We start from the raw sequence: 15,112 nt of genomic DNA, 5'->3' as shown, positions 1-15,112 counted from the left end.
CCTCGCCGCTCCTTCTAATGGTAGCAATCCGTTCATGTTCATTGTTTTTAGTTGCCGGGCCTATTTTTGATCCCAATCCAACCCTACTCTGTAGGGTCTAGACTGTCCATCCTTATATTTTACAAGGGCTTTAATGTATCCCAATGTTAGTTTATTTGAGGTCTACATTTGCAGCGTCATCATAACCTTTTTATTTTCTTCACTTTAATGACCCATTATAATCTCTGCATGTGTTTTTTTTCTTTGAACTGAAGCTTATTTCATTGAAGTGACCAAGAAAGGTGAAATGAGTTTGTTATTTGAAAAATGGTGGCCAAACTCTAAACATTGCAGAAGCTGTCGCTTTGCTCAACTCTGCATGCTTCAAAGCTGCCTACTTCATTTCAAGGTTCTTTTGATTTTTGGAAAATGATTCTGCAGCTTGTCTTTCTAGATGGTTTACTGACATGGGAAGGCTTTATCGCCTGATTATTATCTCCCCTATTGTTTTTTTTTTACTCTCTACGCTCAAAATATATATATAGTTATCTGGATTATACACAAACCAGTAAATACCCCGGTTCCTAACAAACTCGGCAGTAACCATCATTTTGAATGTGGAAATGGGGCGGCAACACTTTCAAAATTACTTTGGGTGTCAGAGAATGGATTTATTTTTTAAATTTTAAAAAAGTGAACAACAAGTTTGCAAGTGCAAATACACACTTCTTATAGCTATTTAGACAAGTGTAGCTGTTCCCCACTTACGTTTACATGTTTGTAAACACCTGCAAATATGGATTTACTTGCAAAGCCACAATTATCAGAGCACTATACATCTCTTTAGTGCACTCAGCATCAGCACAACACCATCTAAGCATAGCACCATCTCATCATCAGCAAAGCATCACCTCACTAGTGCACCAACATCAGTGCAGCACCACCTCAGCACCACCTCAGCACCAGCGCAGCACCACCTCAACGTCAGCACAGCACCGTCTCAGCATCACCACAGCACCACCTCTGCATAAGTGCACCGCCACTAGCGCAGCCTCACCTCACCAGTAACTCGGCACCAACGCAACACCACTTCAGCATCAGCACAGTACTTCCTATACATCATTATCAAAGCCCCACCTGAGTACCAGCGCAGGCCCACAGGATGACTTTGCACCACCACACCATGACTCAGCACCACCTCAACATCAGAACAGCTCCACCCCTTGCTCAGAGCACCACCTCAGCACCAGCACAGCACCACCTCAACATCAGCACAGAACCACCTCAACATCAGCACAGCACCACCTCCAAATCAGTGCACCACCACCAGCTCAGCCGCACATCAGTATTAGAGCAGCTCCACCTCATCAGAAACTCAGCGCAACGCAGCACCACTTCAGCATCAGCACAGCACCACGTGAGCACTAGCTCAGCACCACCTAGGCACCACCTCACCAGCACAAACTCAGCATTACTCCGCCCCACCACAGCATTATTCAGCACACCTCATCATCAGCACAGTACCACCTTAGCACAGCACCATGTCAGCATCAGAACAGCACTACTTCTTCATTAGTGCACCCCCTTAGCACCCCTTCAGGATGAGCACAGCACCATCTCAGCATCAGCACAGTAACACCACTGCATTAGTGCACCATCACCAGCGCAGCCCCACCTCAGCACCAGCACAGCCCCACCTCAGCAGCAGTTCAGCACCAATGCAGCACCACTTCAAAATCAGCGCAGCACTACCTCAGCATCACTCAGCACCTCCTAAGCCCCAACTCTGCATCACCTGATCACCACCTCAACTTGACTGAGCAGCACTGTATAACTCTGTATCGCCTGAGCATCACTCAGCATCACCTGCGCACCAGCACACCACCACCACCTCAGCATCACTCAGGACCAGCTGAGAATCATTCAGCACCACCTGAGTATCAGCTCGGCATTACCTGAGCATCACCTCAGCTTGACTGAACAGCACAGTATAACTCTGCATCACCTCAGTATCACTCAGCATCACCTTTGCACCACCATACATCACCTGAGCACCACCTCAGTCTGCCTTCAGAATCTGGTATCTGTTGCTTCTCCCCAGTGTCTGTCTGCTGCTAGTGTTATAATTCAGTTACTATTTCCCAACCCCCACCATCCTGTTGTTTATGCCCCCTCCCATAACAACAACAACAAAAACTATAACAAACCAGCATTAGAACAGGCAGGAAGAAACTGCCAGCATTGCCGGGACATAAAAAACGAGATGATATTTTCTATGTTAATTCTTTTTTAAATAAGGTCGTTCAATTGTACATAATGTCTTCTTGGTTATATATAAGGTAACAAAATATAAATACCTTTAAATGAATTATACATAGTATTCAAAATATATCAGCAGTTAGGAAAGCATAAATGAAGCAAATTTTTGTAGTTCAGAAGTATGATGGAAACAAAGATTTTAGAACGAGCAAAACAAATCAAGGCACTTTACCTGGTGATGTGTGAATGGTAAATATTTGTGAAATCGATTTCCATACATCAGTTCTTGTGTTCTGCATAGTTTAATGTGTAAAACTGCCTGTCTGTGAGGATTTAGTGGTCATTTCAATGAAAAAGGTGCGGTCTGTAAATGGTAGTGTGCTACCACGCCCTACTTAAGCAATATGTGTGCTACAGCGTACTCCAAAATGCACCAGCAGCTATATACGACACCAGTGCCAGTCTCCTGGTGCATGGGCATGGCTGGTTTGCTACAGTTTGATTTTTCACAATCCCTATGTCATCAGTGATGTAACATTAATGGCAGTACCCTCACTCTGAAAATTGTTCCAGCACTACTGTCTATCACAAGCCAGAGTCTGCTTTGTTTCCGATGGCGGCTGCAGGTATTGTTGATAGTCCCTTTAGTTAAGTGTCTGGTGTATAAGGGATGAGACTTAAGGTCTTTTCCAATATCTAGTGCGTTCTCTAGGTTACTAGACATGCTCAAAAGTGTGAGTGTGGGGGGGGTGTGGAGGGGCGGTCTCAATGAGAGACAGTCCGTTTGTGTGTGTGTGTGTGGTGTCTGCGTGGTGTCTGTGTGGGAGAGAGAGGTAGAAAGAGAGCGAGAGAGAGAGAGAAAGAGAGAGAGAGAGAGAGAGAGAGAGAGAGAGATGGTAATCTTGGTGGAGAGTGGGCTATAGCCTTCATTGTGGCGTGCTCAGATTTAAGTGTGGATAACAGCCGGATTTTCTGTTTAGTCTGTTTCTGTGTTCCACAGTCTTGGCAGATAAGTGATTTGAGTCATGGGGTAGACACTGATTTGCTCTGAGTGACATACTTTTGGGAACGTGGAGAAGCCGAGATTAATGACGTACCTAGGCTACACCTCTGTTTCTCTAGCATCGTGATGACCTCTGCTGTGGACGAATATCCTGTTAAAATGCATTTATCCATCACAATATTCCATGACTGATCATTTCTCTCTTTTTGAATGCAGGGAGTATGTTGAACGACTAGTGCAGTTTGACCCTGAAGAGAACGAGGAGGTCGGTAAATGGGCTGCCGCTGCCCTGGATGCTGTGACTAATCGGTGCAACAGAGTCCTGGCAGATCTCCTCTTTGAGGACCTCAAGGTTGGAGGAGGGGGGTGACACAGTTAACAGCACTGGTGCCTTTCTTTCTCTTTGTGGCTTCTGACTCAACTTGCTCTCACGCAAATCACCAAATAGTTATTTAGGGTGTTGAGGTGCTCTTCATCACCTGAGAGGGGGCTTTTAAATGAGGATTACATTAGCACCTACACGTGCAGTGTAGTAATTTGGATGTTTTGCTCTTCTATATATGTTCATTAAGGTTCTACTTGGATTTCTCTCAAGCTGGTAGATGATAAATGTCTGCAAATAGTAGCTGGAGCCTCACCAATTGTGGCCTAGTAAAGGCGCTCTTTTTCAGCTATAGTCTCAGGCTGCACTTCTAACTGGGATCTATTTTTATGACTTAAAAAAGGTAAAGTAGTCCTTCTTCACTTTCCCCTTGAGTTAAGCGTGGAGCCTCAATCCTCCCTACCTACCACCTCCCCTCAGCAATATCACTTTCTGGGGAGTAATTGTGGCATTCCCAAAATCTCCCTCACTCTGATATTATTTCTTCTGTATGTCTCTACCTCTACTTTCTAATTAGTGGACATGCCCTTGACTTTCAGCAGCCCTCGACTGCAAATAGCTCACCACATACAGCACTGTTTTTATCATTTACTTATTGACACTAATTATATGGTTAGCCTTGGGTTAGTGGTGTGTATTCTATTTACAATGGCTATTTTGATCATGTCTAGTTATCTGATTCTAAACATGTTTGCACATATTTTCTTTCCGAGTATGTGTCAACCTGAATTTTCCCAGCTGAGGTGTGAAAACGGTATACAAAGTTACAATGTACTTACTGTACAGTAAGGGTGTGCAGTTGGGTACAAATAAGCCTTTTCGTAAACCCACTGGTTCACTTCATCTGTTTCTGTCCTCCTTACCATAGACTGAAGAGACTGTGGTCCACAAAGCAAGGTGGGTGCTGGTGGTGCTGATGGTGAGGGAAATACAACAGGGAGGGTACCAGATAACAGCAGTTTAAAAGTCACAGCAGTCCACAATAGCTTAGCAAAGAGTAGCGGTAACAGAAAGGTCTTAGCTGATGCGATGACTCTGAGAGAGGGCTCCTCGCTTATGTCAAGCGAACAGATAATCTCATGACTTATTTTAGCATTTCAATTTTAAGCACTCTGTAGTTAGTTTCTATTTTTAAAGAAAGGTATTTTATGAAGTTCTTTGCATTATTGTCCTGCGTGTGTTTTTCTTTGTTAGCAATGATTATGTTATCTAATATATGTTTGTGAAATTCAAGTTTCGATTGAACGTTTGTAATGTTGATGTCGCTACCTTGATGGATCTGAATAAGATATGTCTAGCTCAAAGAGGACTTACCGCTTAAAGAGCACTGACACAAATCATAATGTGGAGATGCTGGTGAGGCTGGAGTAGCCCTCCTCCATGGACCGTATAAATTCCCTCCCAAATACCCACTAACACCCAGAAGGAGTGGAAGTCCATTTGACCTGTTAGCCTACCTTCTAGCCATACTTTACTTAAAATGTTTTTGGGAGTAGTTGTTTGCCCAACATTTGCTCTCATTATTATTGGTCACTCAGCAGCTCCCTGTACTAGTTCTGCTCTAACATTAGCTCCTTCCTTCAGCTTGCTCTTTTGCTTTTTTCAGCCGTACTTTCAGAAGCTGATGAGAAAGAAATGGCTCAGCAACTCGGATGCATTCAACAGCATCCTATCCATCCTCACAGAGTACTCGAATAAATTGCGCCGAATGAGTGAACAGCCATACCAGGTAAAGCTAACTATGTACGCTAAGTGACATAAGACAGTGCTGAAAAAGGTCTTATCCAGATTAATGTCAGAAAGGTGGAGAAAATGCAGGATATATGCTGATAATGTGTTATTTAGCAGAGGAGATGGAAATTAACCTCAAAATAATAAATGTATGTGGAGGATTACTTATGAATTCAAATGCACATCAGTCATCGACACCACAGGTAAAGTTGGGCTGCACTAGTATGAATTGATAGTAGTTGCAAATGTATCTCACTTCGCACTGACGCCCACGCACTAACACTGGTCACCCCTGCTTGTCACTGTGGGCTGCAAAGCACTCAGCACTGGTTGTCATAACTCACAAACCTTCAACAATAGGAGGGAGGCATATTCGTATGCTGTAGCATTCTGTTTTAAATTTGCACTGCTTTGCGTTACTGTAGATTTGTCAAGCCACGCAGGGCCACCCAAGGTGGCATTGCGTGGCTTGACAAATCTGAATGAGTACTTGGGTGGCAAGGGCGACGCAACTCATTGATCAATCTGCCCCCAAGTATTCCAAGGTGTAGGCTACCAGCATGTCAGGAAGAAAAATACATGTGTACAGAAGTTTAACATATTTAGGTGCCAACTTCGAATTATATAGTCAGAAATTCCAAATATTCTAATAGTAAGCACAGAAAAGCCAACGTTTGAAATTGAAAAGTTTAAAAAAAAGCATCTATTCTGATAAAATTGAATAACCATCCGACCCTCTTCTGCATCTCATCCTGTGTGAAGCCTTATTTATATGCTGTTTCAGTTACATTCTTTTAATGTGGTGAGTATTAATGGTAAGACTAGAATTAATTTTACAGTAGGGGTGGCAGGTAACATAGGGTTATCAGCGGTGTTAGGATTACAAATGCTGTGAGGTTTAGCAAGTGGATTTAGGAATGTTTAGTGTTGGCTTTAGAGGGAGGAAGATGGAGAAAGTAATTGGATTATAGGTGCAGTTAGGAGTTATTGCTTAGGGCCTATGATCGAACTGATGGGGATAAGGTTAAGATTAGTGGTTAAGGTGTTGGGTGAGAGTATTTTATAGCCCGGCTGGTACCTGTAAAAACAACATTTATATTGGAAAAAAATGATTGTTAATCTTTGCCCTAATTGACAAATATATTGGCTGACTATTCAACTTTGTCTCACTTTAAATTTCAAACTTATGACTTTGATTGGTTTAAAATGTCTGCAAGCAAGCCCATTTGAAATAGGATAGCACCAGGATTGTTAACACTATTCTAACGATGCATAAACTACTTCCTGAAATGATCTTTTTGAACTCTAATAAACTTTTTATATTTCTAACCATTTCATATGACAGTGAGAATTAATGTGAGCTGGAGCCCATTCGAATATCTGGAGACACATGCTTCACCTCCCCCCTGATTTTCCTCTTCACTCACCCACTCTAAGTAATTTCGTGGTATCATAGCCTGGGCAAGGGGTTCTGTGGATGGTTACATCTGAATTCATAATCTTTACAACATATGCACAGAACTTAAACAGCCATACTCCCATTTGCATACAAGTTTTTACCGATCAGCCAGATCTAGGGAGATGTGGGCTGTATGCCAAATATTTTACATATCCACACCTTTGAATTAATGTTTGTCACTCGGCTAACAATGGGATTCTGTTCTCTTTGGATGCAGATGCTGGTCAATGAAATGCACCGAAAGGTGCTGATAGAGTACATTCAACCCCTGATGCAGGTGAAGATGGTCTGCAACTCTACGAAAGCCCGGAACAAGATGGCCGCCAAACTACAGGAAGAGGCCCAGCAGCTGAAGCATCTGTTCCAGCAACTGGTGAGGGTTGTGTTTTCATGCCCCGGTTCTTTGAGTTGGTTGGAGACTTTATATTAGTGAAATATAATTCTTTTTTAGTGGTATACCTGATACAGTGTGCGATGTGGTCATTTAGGGTCAGAGAAGAATAGCAAACGGAGAGAGATCCAGAAGCTCTGCAGATGAGCATGCCCCCTTTTTAGTTATTAACATTGCTACTAATAGTAACTTAAAACCTCCCCACGAGGCGCTCTGCTTTGGTCTTCCAGAGGTAGGTTTATCAACTGTGAGCTCTTAGAATATACCATTTTAGATGTATGGGTTGGTTTCAAGTGTTGTGGAGATGCAGATAGATTTCAGGCTTAATCTCTAGTGTGAGGTGTTGGGATTCCACTTTCCGTTGCTCCTTTATTTCTGCATTTCAGGAAAGATCACAAAATCACAGCTTCACTATCATTCTTCTGTCCTCGACCATCTCCATTCCCTCACCTTCACTTCACCCCTCTGTGATCTCATACTTCTGATTCCCTTGTTGTGAGCATATTTATTCTCCCGAGTATAACCACATGCCCACATGTTGGCTACATATTCTCTCTCGCTACATACCGGTCTCCACTGCCTTTTGGGCTTGTGCATCCTGTATAAATAGCCACACTCAAATCAAATAAGATTCTGAATGTTAATGGTGCCACTGTTGTCCTAGTTCCCAGGATGGGAAACTTTGAATTGCTTTGTTTCTAGCAAAGCTATATTTTTTTTCTCAGATGTATTACATTTGGATATTACTACCTTAAATGCTCTAAATACTGCACTATTTCTTGTTACCTTATGACCCAGAATACATGACGTTATCTCAGTGTTTCTCTTTTAGGGCAAATGCCCCGTAGACAGAGCTCTCTTGTTGACTTGTGTGAAGGTCCTGGTTAGTGTAGAACAGTGGGTCTTACCCTGGGATTCAAGGACCCCCTGGGGTCCACGAAGCCTACTGCTTAGAAATGAAACGTTATTACCAGATTAATAAAATGTATAGAAATAAATAACTAAAATTGAAAATGTAACGTTTGTAAATTTTAAGTAATCTGAAACTTGTAGGCTAAAAATTAACTTAGTATCTTCATATTGATTGCTGGGAGTAGTGCAAGTGCTTCAAACAGAATATAGTACGGATGATGAGATGTCGCAACTGAAAATAGAATTTAGAAAATATCCAATTTTCCTATTAAAATTGACATTTAGTTTTTATTTATAATTGTATGTGAATTAATTAAATTTTTTCACCCTTTGTGCATTTGTTTGATGAATCCTTGTTTCTATATTTTTTGTGTATCGTTTTGTGGTTCAAATCATTGAAAATTCTGAGTCCGGGGTCCCGGCTTCCAGTAATGACTCCTTGGGAGTTCACAGATTCCAGTAATGAGTCATGGGGGGTCCTGGATTCCAATAATGATTTAGTCATGCCCACAGAAGTCAAATGGTTAACAACCACAGGTGTAGAACATTGATATGGTCTGTCTTTCATAGGCATTAGTCTAATTCAGAGTGAGTATAATACGTTCGAAGAAGGTTTTGGAATTAATTAACTTTGGCCGCTTTTCGTCTTTGATGCTTTGCCTCGATTCTTTATTAATTTCCTAAAATCTTGGACGACTTAGGAGCTAAAGATTGTTACACCTTCGGAACTCAGAGGCAATTTATTCTCACCATGTTTTCTGAATGCTATGTCTATAGTTTGGAATGCTTTCCTGCCTGAGTCTAGATATTGCTTAAGCAGTTAATGCATTAGAAAGTTAAGGGTGGTTTTACCCCACATTGTTTCTGAGATGCTCTTCTTGACTGCACATTTACAACATTCCTAGATTCTGCCCTCACACTAAAATTAGCCACACACTGTTTGCCACAGTGTAGACTGTAAAATTACACTTACGTTTGGTTTTAATAGTTTATAAACCATGGGCCTGTTACATAAAGTGCCCCAGGGGCACAGTGGGTGTTTGCACCAGATGCTTGTGCAGCCCCTTCTGTAATACCAATAGCACTGATGCACATAAAGCGCCAGCTCTATCTTCAATGGGGAATTCCCTCATTTGCATGGGGGCATGCACCATGCAACTGAGGGAATCCCTTGGCCTCTGCGCCCGCGCTGTATTACTGACGCATGCGCAGAGGCAAAGACGCCATCACGAGTCGCACTGACAGTGTGCCACCTAAAAGGAGGCACACTATCAATGTGCCTCCTAAGGTTGCCCTCTGCAGGGGTAAAGGGGGTCCCATGGACCCCCCAGACAGCCCCTTGCAGGCGGGTGCAGTAACTGACTGCACCTGTCTGCAATGGGATCTCTATTCCCCTTTAAAGGTCCAGGCCAGTTGCCGCCTGCACAGTGAAACACAGAGCGAATGTAAAGCAGCCGCTCTGTATTTCACATGGGCAGCACGCATTTCTGGCTGCCATGGGGGCAGTGCATTCCCCATAATCTGGCACACTTTCCTTCATTGCGACGGCGCACCTTTTAAAAGGTGCTCCCAGTGAAATGAAGGAAAGTGTGCTGCATGTGTACTGTGGCCCCATTTTTTGACTCCAAGTTATGGATAATCCTAGCAGGAGCTCAGCGCTAGTACACTTTTGATTGCCCCACTAACCTAATGGTGCCAGTCTGTTCATATTAACTATAAAAATGTGCTTTTTGGTACATTTGTTACTTAATTTGTATCAGTCACTAGATTTCATAATAAGGTATTTTTTTTTCGTAAAAAGACTCCTTGACAGTGTCTCGAGAAATCGATGAGTCACAAAGCGCCTGTGTGCAAGTATTAGGCTAATTGATTGGATCTGGTTATTATTCTTATTGATTAATGAAATACTAATGTTCCCCCTTGCACTGCTATGCTAAGGACATTATTATCTATGGCGGGAGGGTAATGTTTAATCTCCCCTATTTATAGGGCCCTCAGGACGACAATCCGGTCACTACCCTACCGGTACAGTTAAGGTGGGAGGAGGAATCGGAGGAACTCATATCAGAACAGCAATGGGCAAGAGTGCATGAAGGGGTTTGTGAAGTGAGCTCTAACGCATGTGTTAAGTTACTTCAATATAACATAGTACACAAAGTATATTTAACCCCATGCAGATTAAGTATAAATTATCCTTAACGGTCGAATGCCTGCCCTAGATGCGGAGAAGCGGCAGCATGCTTTGTACACACGATATGGAAATGCTAGAGCCTGGTTTATTCTGGGAGGGAGTGCTGGAGAAATACACAAACCCCCAGATTCATCAAAGTCCTCTTTTGCGAGTCTGTATTAACGATTATTAAGGAATCACTATTACAGACTCGCAAAACGATGCATGTAGAAATCGCAATCTTTTTTGCGATTTCTACTGCTTCCTTATTTGCGATTCGCAAATTGCGAATCGCAAATAAGGATGCGATTTCCCATTCATTAGGCCCATAGGAATGAATGGGGAGTCAATCCTTATTTGTGATTAGCAATTAGCGAATCGCAAATAAGGATGCGATTTCAAGGGTCCCAGGGTGTCCAAAGGACACCCATGTAGCACCCCTGAAATGGAAATGTACACTGACGTTGCACACACACATGTCCAAAGGACATGTGTGTGTGTAACATGCAACTTAGATAAATGCACAAAAGTGCATTTATCTAAGTTTTTGCTATTTACCACGTAGTCAGACTTTGCGGTAAATAGCGGCCCCGGATTGCGAAATCGTAATTTTAAAATGGTTCATGCATTGCATATAAGGAATCGCAAATTGCAATTCCTTAAATGCAATCGCAATATCAGAACTCGCAATTATTTGTGAATTCTTATATTGCGAGAGCATGAACCATTGATGAATCCCAAATGCTATTTTTGCGGGCGCAAACGGCCGATTTTTGCGATTCGCACCGTTTGCGCTCGCAAAAATGCTCTATGAATCTAGTACTGGATGGTCCATTTCTAAGACTATATGTTCAGTCCTCTTGGACCTAATACCCCACCCCAAAAAAAAAGCAAAGTCGAAAATTTGTACTTTTGGGGCTGGTGATCGCAAAAGAAGGATAGCAATCTCATGGCTCTGCCTGACTTTCCCACTTATAAGTAACTGGTTGAGGAATTTGAATGAGTGGGCGACGGCTGAACTGACCCGGATGAAGCACATAAGGAAGGATGATAAACTTGAGGAGGATGATCGCGGACCTAAGAGACCCTCAGGGGGCGGAGCTAGAAATGGGGGATAGTACATAACAAACACCCGGAAAACTAAAATGGGAAAGGAGTTCCGAAGACAGATACATTGAACCGCACTTCAGATGATGGTTATAGAATGTCATTGAGAGCACAGATTAAAGGACAGTAAGACACAAAAGGGGTGGGTGGGAAAGGCGGAATTACGTTTGTAGAAAACTGAAATAGATATTACAGTAATTTTGTTACATTTAAGTTTGATGCTGTAACAGAAGAAGTATTGCTACTATTATATGTTTCATATGAGACACAATATTGGAATGTTCAGTAAAATGTCAAAAAAGATTGTTAAAAAAAAAGAAATACTAAAGTTAGACAAGACAAATAATGGCAATTGATTGGCTGTGAATGTAACTAAAACTGATAGAAGAAACCTTAATTTGAATATGATAAAAAAATATAACGAACAACAAAGGAAAGACGGAGTCTATTTTGTTTTTTTACATATATGAATCTATTATGAAATATCGTGTATGGTATAAGTTAAGTATTCCTGTTCACTTTATTGCAAAACATATATTTAAATGGCTTTATGCCATAAATGCAGTGGGGGTCAATCAGTGTGCTAAGGTATTTCACCATTTCATTGATGTATTCTTCCGAACATTTCATTAAACGAACATTTAAGATACAGTCCATTAAAATCCAATATTAAATTATTTTATTTACCCTTTGTTAATATGATCAATTACATTTTTCACTTTTATATCATAAAGAATGATTATGTTCACAACTGAATAATTGAGACAAGCACATAGCAGCTTCTTAACAAAGAAAATGTCTTTCAGTTGGTTACCTTCCTTCATTTTCCTGCTGTGGTTCAGAATATCTTCGAGAGATATCCATTTTTGGTTAACACACATACATATATTGAAAAAAGAAACAAACTGACACATAAAAATGATGTTTGTGAGATCAGTGACCCCTTGTGAAGTATGTAATTTCATCAGTGCTCATCCTTTCTTCTGTGTATGAAACAAACATTTGTGTTTCATTTGGAGGTGGTGCAGGATGATGCTTATTTTTCATGCTTGCCTCCCAAAAAGACAAAGCCATCTCTAGTTACAAAAGATTGCAACAGATTGTGGTCAAGCTCTAACATATGTACCAACAAAGAGCTAGAGAGGGTGTTCGAGGTTGTAAGAGTCTTATTAATGTCAATGAGAGAAGCACAGGAAGGAAAGAGAATGGGTCAGACTAAGACACAAGACTCAACATAATTCTGAGCTAAGCAAAATAAGTGGTGTAATTGGGCGCCTCTGTGAGCATTCTACCATTTGCTGAGAGGGTGAATGAAGAGCCAAACTGTGCCAGCAATGGTCGATTCCACTCATGTAGACCCTAACAAATTACTCTTTTCCATCAACTCGGAGGCCCTCTATATATCTGGCCAAATAAAACACACATTTTGTCTCCTGCCTCATGAGGTATAGAGGTGGTTGACCTTATTATGACACATTTGTCAAAGGTAGACACACTGTATTCTCCTGTTCTCATTTTTGGCTCCTCCTTGACAAGTATGCTTTCCTCAACTCAGCTTCCTGGAGCCATATAGGAGCCAAATAGGAGAATAATATGTGTTGACCTTTGATGAAAGCTTAACAGTAAGGGTCCCCCGCCTCTAATACCACATGACAAGCGTATTATGCCAGTACCATACAGAAGATTTTGACCAGTGAGTTTGTATATATGGCATGGATAAATGAGAGAGTGGTGTGAGCAATATAAAAAATACCCACAACTAGTGAAGGGAGATATTTGATTAGATAGACCTAGGGATCCATATGTGATCCTGAAGAAAGCCAATTTACTTTTAAAGGCAAGGTGCATTGGCCTTAAACAGGTTGACCTATAGACACTGGATATGCTAACAATCTTGAACAGCATTTGCCACTTGTTTTGAACATTGTCAGGGGGTCCTTCTAATAAATCAGTATTCGGGCACCATGAACAATATTATCACTGGATTCCTAAAGAATAACAGAGAGGTAAATTAAACTTTACAAACAAAACAAAAAAACATAACAAAGACCTCCATTGAGTTTCAAGTTCGAGCCCATCCAGATACAGAAGCTGTCAGGAGGAAGCACGCTACTAGACATTCTATTGGGTAAGAGTCCTTTAAAAAAAACCTTGGATGCCCCTGAAGGTTAGGGATAGACAGAAAATGACTTCTTGGCAGTGAGTCCCATCTTTATTGGTTAACTGCAATTATGAATTTAGGAAGTTGAGGTGACCCTTGAATTCTTCTCACTCCCTCTTTCTGATTAAGGGTAAGCTTCTTGCCAAATTCCAAATAGTTGACTACTGTGTCCATGATAATGTTTCCCTTTTTTCACTATTTTGTCTGCTGGTTTACATGGATTTTCATCAAAACTGCTTTCACCATTTTCATACTGGTTGCATTGTTTCTTTCTTTAAAGATAAACACATAACAGAGGATTGATTGTGATATAAGATTAAGGACTACCCTGAATGGAGTACCTATTTGTCAGCCACTAAACTGCTTAGACTGTTGGTACAAGCAAATATTGCGTGACCTTATGATTAGTGAGAAGGTGAAGCAGAGGTATAGACCAGGCAGAGGCGGCTGGGCTGTTGCTAGTGTTAGGTTTGATTAGGACGACGACCAGTAGCGGCTGGTTGTGGGAGTGCCGCGGGGCGGGGGTGGAGCAGGGTGGAGGACGTAAACTATGGAATACGGCCGAACAGAGGTAAGTAAACAAATAAATAAATAAAACGAATTTAGTTGTGCTGCATTGCATTTGGCAATGCAGTGTGCGCAATGAAATTTGTTTTATTTATTTAGTTACTTACCTCTGTTTGGCCGTATTCCATAGTTTACTTTCCCACACCACTCTCCACCCCCGCCCGCCCCGCAGCACTGCCACCACCGCCCGCTACTGATGACGACAGGCACTAATAGCCTCATTGTCCACATACAGTGGTGTTATTAGATAACAATTGCCCTCCTCCTCAATATAAGCCCTTGCCTTTGGCTTATGAGAATAATTGCAGAGTGGGCAGGTAACAATGGATAAAGCATCTGCAAGTGGGTTTTACCCACTGTTTCTGCCATGACTAGCTGTGATTGCTTAATTTCATGATCAAAATGTAAACTTCTTTTATATTTATCAAGCATCATGACATTTTAAAGTTTATTATAAAACTAAGTGATTTTATGACTTAAAATATTAAGTGCACGCCTCTGGTGTAGTTATGTTGTGAAACACTTTGCTTTACAGAGTTATGCAGGTGATATTTAGAAGAACTTGTAGTAGCCACATGCATGTGTTTGAAAACAGTGTGCATGAATAAAGCACACACAAAGCAATACCAGTTCTGATGGGTCCTTCTAACCACAAATTCCTCAATTTGTGAATATCTACAGGACCATGGCTGGATCCCAAAAATGCACAGCAGTGCTGCTGCGCGTTGGCAGGTGACACCTTGGTCCTCCGCATCAAGCTAGTTTCACTCTGGAAGTGATGAACAGAGTCGCATATAAACCCCCTCTCCCATGCTCGCTGATTTCAGTACCTGCATTCGATGACCTAAGATGCAGATCCAAAACCCTGCTCCTCTTTTTTTCACTTTTGAAGAGATGTCTCTTCAGAAAATGTTCCCAATGTGCATGAACTTCACACCCTAAGTCTACAAATAAATACCATTGAAATGTTATTTTAAAAAAAGTACTAAAG

The 15,112-nt window shown here is 41.5% G+C and overlaps 1 protein-coding gene across 5 annotated transcripts in view; it reads left to right on the top strand.

Moving 5' to 3' along the window:
- EXOC3L2 (exocyst complex component 3 like 2) overlaps window positions 1-15,112 on the top strand; it is a 465,790-nt gene that overhangs the window by 362,293 nt on the left and 88,385 nt on the right. For all 5 annotated transcript variants that reach the window (XM_086938385.1, XM_086938387.1, XM_086938384.1 and 2 more), the window contains exons 8-10: window positions 3,458-3,593; window positions 5,230-5,352; window positions 7,031-7,186. In XM_086938385.1, the coding sequence (XP_086794511.1) occupies window positions 3,458-3,593; window positions 5,230-5,352; window positions 7,031-7,186 (415 nt within the window). The remainder of the gene's footprint in view (window positions 1-3,457; window positions 3,594-5,229; window positions 5,353-7,030; window positions 7,187-15,112) is intronic.

The sequence above is a fragment of the Lissotriton vulgaris genome, chromosome 9 (assembly GCF_964263255.1).
Source record: "Lissotriton vulgaris chromosome 9, aLisVul1.2, whole genome shotgun sequence".
Lineage (NCBI taxonomy): Eukaryota > Metazoa > Chordata > Amphibia > Caudata > Salamandridae > Lissotriton > Lissotriton vulgaris.
This window is presented reverse-complemented; position numbering and strand designations above follow the sequence as displayed.